Raw genomic sequence first — 6,289 nt, 5'->3', positions numbered from 1 at the left:
CTGCGTGCATCAGACAGCTGCAGCGGCACTGCGCCCACGTTTCGCTTCAGTCTCAGCTCCCAACGCAACGTAAATTTGAGCGCAGGCTACGAATGAAAAAAAAGAGAGAAAGGAATTCTTACCCAAAATCGCTGCACTGCATCAGAATACACTCGCTGAAATTTCATGCGTAGATGTAGCCAATCGATTTCAGCATCTTAAAACTAAAATACATGATACATGGGCAGGTCTATATACTAGTGATTTCAATTTAGTTTTACAATTTTTTCGTTCACAAGCAAAAAGATTGGAGTTTGTGAAATTTCATCAAAATTTTAGTCATTTTTTTCACTGTCATGTGGTGTCACATGTCAGTAAAAGAAAATTTCGAAATTTAATATTTTGTTTTCTCTAAAATTCACATAATCCTGGTACGTACCAGCTGCTACTACTAGAACAGCAGGGAGCTAGGGAGAAAGCGGTCAAGTTTTTCTTCTCACTAGCACAACATGCAAAGGCCGTCCCCGCTGGATGCAAACACAAACGCATATACAAAACCACGAACACACGCTTGCTACACCAATCAACCAAACTTCTTTCAGCACTCCAAATCGACCCGCGTCAAGTTAAAAAAAAAATCCCAATCTGACGACTAACTAGCATCTTATAGCTTCCTCCACCGGCCAGTCGCCGGCCTGTCCGATCCGTTCTTGCTCGCTTCAGGCGCCGGCCGCCGCTGGCTTTTTGCGTGGCGGTACATGTCAGTAGCCTAGGTGGCCCATCTCCCAGTTCAGCGTGGACGCCACCCTGTCGTGGTAAGGCACGTACTCCTGCACAACGGCCGGCGTCGCCCGTTGAAGATCACATTAGCAATTCGATCGATGAACTAATTAAGGACGTCCAGACATGGTATCTACTTGTGATGGCTGATGATGAGTGAGAAGAGTCTGAGAGAGCAGAGAAAGGCTTGCTGTGTCGTGCTACCTCGAGCTTGTCCATGAGCTCCTGCACCGTCGGTGCGAGCACGATGATGCGGCGGGCGCTGGGGTTGATGAACCCCTCCTCCACCGCCTTGTCGATGAACGTCAGCAGCGAGTTGTAGTAGCCGTCCACGTTCAGCAGCCCCACCTGAAGACGACGGCGAAGGCGAAGAATCCAACCCTCAGAGAAACGTTCAGTCGAAGAGCACACGAAAGGCACATGCATCCATGCACACCAGGGGACAGTACGTACCGGCTTGTGATGGATGCCCAGCTGCGCCCATGTAATCACCTCGAGCAGCTCCTCCAGCGTCCCGTACCCTCCTGCATGCATGCATCCACACGAGACTCACGTGGTGAGCTCCGATCCAACTCGTTACAGTACGTACACGCGTCCGTACAACCCGTACTCTCTCTCTCTCTCACTGTGCACGCCTGCCTGGACGCACAGGTCACTGTGCCGGTACTGCACTACGCACGTTGCTGTAACATGCCATGGATGACGAAGATCCTTTTTCACCTGATGATCGTCCCGTGAGATCTGCTAGTTATAGTAAAAATGCCGGTGAAGAGTGCACTCACCGGGCAGGGCTATGAAGGCGTCGGACTGCCTCGCCATCTCTGCCTTCCTCTGGTGCATGTCTGCCACCGGCCGCACCTCCCCCACCGTCTCGCCACTTATCTGCCAGAAAAACCATCTTCCTGATCAGATACGAGAAGCATGCATGTGGAACGGTACTGTAGAAGAAATCTTTCTTGCCATGCCATGATGCCTGTTTCTCTATGCTTGTGTGTGTGGTGGTGGTGGTGTTGTTGTATGTGAAGACAAACACTAGCTAGTCTGTGCCTTCCCCAAGAGGGCCGGCCGGACATGGCATGATTATGCTCGGAGGGGACAAAATTTTGGGAATGGTAAAAGGGAAATACTCCATTAGGAAGAGGACCACACAACAATGTGCTCGAGGGAATGCCGACTGAACCATGGGTTAACTGTTCATGACATATGCTAGTAGAAAAGCAGAGAGTCATGACCAGTTCAAAACTCCACACAAAGTGCATCATTTAGCATCCTTTTGAATCTGAAACTCGAAGTTGCTCTACACAAAGGGAATTTTTCACATGGTCTTACAAACAAATGGCTTATCAGGATCATTCATACACGATGATGCTAATTAATATTTTGTTTTCAAACTCTACACTCAAAACCAAATCTTTCTGACCAAAACAAGAAGAAGGACAGTGCATCTGCTTCTGCTTATAATAACACGCTGAACTGAACTCCTTTTCCCAACGACCAGGCAGAAAGGGATGATGCCAGGGCAGGACTTTTGGGGGGGGAGCAAATTTAGCGCCCGTAAAGCTGCGCTTTCCTCACTTGTTTATGCTCACGCCAAGATCTGGGATTTGTGCCAAAAGCACGTAGGAGCCCTCGAACAGCTGAACTGCTGAGATGGTTTGTTTTTTTTGCCCCAAATGCCATGTCCCCCGGGACTCTGGCACCGGCGTCCAGAGCCCAAACTCCCAAGCCCATTTCATGATCACCCCTACGTCCTAGTTAACGGCACTTGAACAACTCGAAACGTCATGAACGCTTGTCAGAGAGCTTGTACAACATGCTACCGGTAACATTTTGTTTGTACGCCTAGCAGTTTGGCATTAAACTAGTGGAGTACTGCTAGTAGCAGCTGCATATTTTGATGATTAAGCAGCTGTGACATGCATGCGAGAAACAGGAATTGGTAAGGAGTACAGGGGAGGGCAGGCGGAACATACCTCTGGGGTCATGAGAGTCTTGGGAATGACGCTGCGCGTGGACAACAAGAAGACAAAAAGAAGTGATCAGCGCATGAGCAGAGACACCGGTCTTGAGATCAGAGGGAATTTTTCACTAACCATTACGCACATATATAACTTATAGAATCATTTAAGTGAGATGGATGAACCGTTAAGATAAATCATACGTCCATAACTTGATGCGAATTTGCATTTGCCGCAGGGATTCATGCATGCCAAGAACAGGCTAGGCTAGCTTACCCGATGACGTGCCTGCCGCCGTCGTAGACCGCCTGGGAGACGAGCCCCATGAGCCCGATGCTGCCGCCGCCGTACACCAGGTCGACGCTCCGCGCCACCTGCAGCCACCACAATTTTCCGCGCGGTTAAACTCTCAAGTGTATGCGTAACCAAGGTTTTTAGGACTAGGATCTTAGATAGTATTATTTTTTACCAAACAGGATCAGATCGTAGGATCCTAATCTTATGAGATTTTTATTTTTAAGTTTAATTTATTTTTTATATTAAAAATACATCTAACAAGCATGAAACATCGTCATCTGAAGATAAAAAATAATAAAACATAAAAGATTAAACTAATATATTTAATTACATATAGATCTTTGTGATTATGTGGGATCCTATAAAACTCCATTAGAATTATAAGATCGGAATCTTATATAGGATCTTATGTAGTAACTTATCGATTCTGTGAGATTGTATAAAACTCTCGTTTAGGATCATGATACTATAAATTTAAGATAAAATAGTAATATTTTTACTCCATTGTAGGATAAGATCATAAGATTTAGGATTTGTATGGAGATCCTAACAACCTTTCGCGTAACTCGCGTGACTGCTGCCCGGCAGCCCGCCCGGTGCAGCCCGCACATGCGGTCGGGGAGGGTGCTCTGCCTCGTGAGCTGGGAGCCATCGACGCTAGCTTGCGTGCCTCTTCAATGCGATGGAGCGGTCCGTCTAGTTATGGAGCCGTGAATGCGGTGGGGCCGCCGGCGGCAACGCTACCAACACTCGCGCCGGTGTTTCTCGTGGTTGCACGCAGAGACACAGGCGAAAACAGATGGCGCAGGGGAGGCAGTGAACGCAAGAGGAGGAGGAGGAGGAGCAGGGCGGCGGCACAAGAACACAGAGGAGCATGACGGCATGACGCCCGGGGACGGAAGGGGGAAAAGGAGGAGGGATCTGCCGAAAGTTCAGCAGCTCAGGCGCCTGCCAGCGCAGTGCAGCCGGCCGTGCTTCCTGCCATGTCGTGGAACTACTGGTTACTACTACTGCAGCTGAATTCTGCATCCGAGCTTACTGTGCGAGTGTGTACGCGCTACAGTATGCAGAGGGATCGTGCTACTTTTATGCACAGCTAATTTAACTAAGATGGTGAAGTTCTTAGAACTGAGGGAGCATGGGCGACAGGACCAGAGAAGCTACTACTCTACTAGCTAGGACGCACATGAGCTGGCGTCCGTCTTGGAGACTACTGTCTACTGGAGCTACCAAAGAGGTGCAGCTACTGGGGCAACGTGAGTGATTAATGGCAGAGCGAACGAGTCGAGTTAGTCGATTGAGTTACCAGCTCGTTGCCGAGCTCAATGGCGGCGTCATGGTAGCTCCGCTTCTTGCCCTGGCTGCTGCCGCAGAAGACGCAGATCCTCTTGAACCTCGACTGCCTCAGAGTCATAGCTCCCTCCTCCTCTTCCCCCCTTCTCTCTCTCTCACTCAGTTCAGCAGAGAGCTGTATGTATTTATCGCTCCAGCCTCGGCTCAGCTCTCCTCGCCGCCGTTGCTGCAGTGAGGTGGTGCACACTGCAATGTCACCGTACCGTACGCTAGCTAGCTAGTGCAGGCGAGCAAGCAACGCGCACTACAGCATGGCCTTGTGCCGGGCAGTGACTGGCTGAGTGCGCCACCCATGGCTTATATATAAAAGCGGGGAGAGAGAAGGCGGAGCGGGGGTCGCGAGCGTATGTACGAGTGGAGAAATGCATGCACATGGAAGAAGACGCTCCATACATCCATACGGGTGGGTTGGTTATTGACGGGTGAGTCACCTTATCTCTTGCCGGTGTGTTAATCGCGTCGAGGCAAAAAGCGTGGCCTATCATCTCTGCCGCTAGGTCGTTTTAGGAAAAGCAAGCATGGGACGGACTCGATTGTTGATGGTACTTGTCTTTTTCATGGAGGTGCGAGTTCGACGGGAGCCCAAAATGCGAGCTAGCCAGGCGAAACACGGAAATTGTGCTTGGATGGCTCCTGTGGTATGGATGGCTATCCACCTGTTTCCACGGTACAGTTGGGGTTCGAAGTTTTTTTTTAATCCTGGTTCGAAGGTTTTTGGTGTCGAAGCAGGAGTGATTTGTCCAACTCTTCCTATCGGTTTAGGTTTTTGGCCTAATTGGTCGGTGCAAGCGGCTAGATATTTGGATTAATTCGCTAGCGGAAAAGAAATGGATATTGTTTGAGCCTTTTTTTCTTCTTATTTCTTGTTTCCACAATTTTGATGTGGATAATGCCAAACAATGAAGGTTCGTTTATGTATGTATCTATCTATAATTAATGTGGTATCCTTCTTTTATGTTGCATAACGATTGCTGATTTTAATCATGTTTCTATGCGTGCGAGCATGGATCTAAATAGACAACTGTTTTGTCTGCTTGCTCTGGTAAACATTAACCAAAACAATACACTCCTGCTTATGTCACTAGACCATAAGTTTCATTCCATTAATGCCATCCAAACACGACAAAACAGGCAGGGATTGAAGGTTTTCTTGAATGAATGAAAATTCCATAATATTTTTAGTGCCAAAAGAATGCAGGTTCTTTGTTTATGTCTCTATCTAGAATTAATGTTGTATCCTTTTCTGTTGCAGACTAATTGCTGACATTAATCATACTTCTACGCGTGCGAGCATGGATCTGAATAGACAATTGTTTTGTCCGCTTGCTCTCGCAAACATTAACCAAAACAATGTACTGATCCTATGTTACTAGATCACCAATTTTATTCCATTAATGCCATCAAAGATGCAAAAAACAAAGTTATCTGGAAGCCTCATTGGCACAATAACTCCACTACAATGATTGTACAACATTACGAGCCAAACGAAAGGGGTGGGTTCAATTATATTAAACAGACAAACCAACATGGTCCTAATCTTTCATGAACTTCCCGAGGTGACAGGAAAATTACTTCATCTCCCCTCCCTACGCTGGATGTTGCAGGAACGGGCTTAATCCACGAACTCATGAACAAGCCCAAGCTAATCGGAATGATGCAAACATGGCAGCCATCACCCATTCTTTGGTTGCCCGGAGCCACCCGAGTGCGTGGTATCGTCCTAGATCAGTGGTGAATGCAAGGCTACCAAGTAGAGACTCTCTTCAGCTCTCTCTTTCTCTGTTCTCTGCCAAAACTTGAAGGAGGCTCCCAGATGCGCTGAGCGGAAGGGGGCTTGAGCCCCCACGGTACATCCGCCTCTGTCCTGGATGTACTGGCCGACCGCCGGCATGCATGCATGACGGAACCAGCCAGCCTGGTGC

At 48.1% G+C, this 6,289-nt stretch overlaps 1 protein-coding gene across 1 annotated transcript; it reads right to left on the bottom strand.

Annotated features, from left to right (window-relative positions):
* Positions 1–447: 447 nt before the first annotated feature.
* Positions 448–4,659, bottom strand: LOC133903678 (probable cytokinin riboside 5'-monophosphate phosphoribohydrolase LOGL10). Its single transcript, XM_062345117.1, has 7 exons — positions 4,321–4,659; positions 2,994–3,091; positions 2,733–2,763; positions 1,542–1,641; positions 1,213–1,283; positions 964–1,107; positions 448–809 (listed from the first exon to the last, which is right to left on the bottom strand). The coding sequence occupies exons 1-7, from the start codon at positions 4,426–4,428 to the stop codon at positions 741–743; spliced, it is 621 nt and encodes a 206-aa protein (XP_062201101.1). The 5' UTR covers positions 4,429–4,659; the 3' UTR covers positions 448–740.
* Positions 4,660–6,289: the final 1,630 nt, after the last annotated feature.

Source organism: Phragmites australis, chromosome 21 (genome assembly GCF_958298935.1).
Source record: "Phragmites australis chromosome 21, lpPhrAust1.1, whole genome shotgun sequence".
Taxonomy (NCBI): domain Eukaryota; kingdom Viridiplantae; phylum Streptophyta; class Magnoliopsida; order Poales; family Poaceae; genus Phragmites; species Phragmites australis.
Note: the sequence above shows the minus strand (reverse complement) of the source record. Positions and strands in the feature narration are given on the sequence as shown.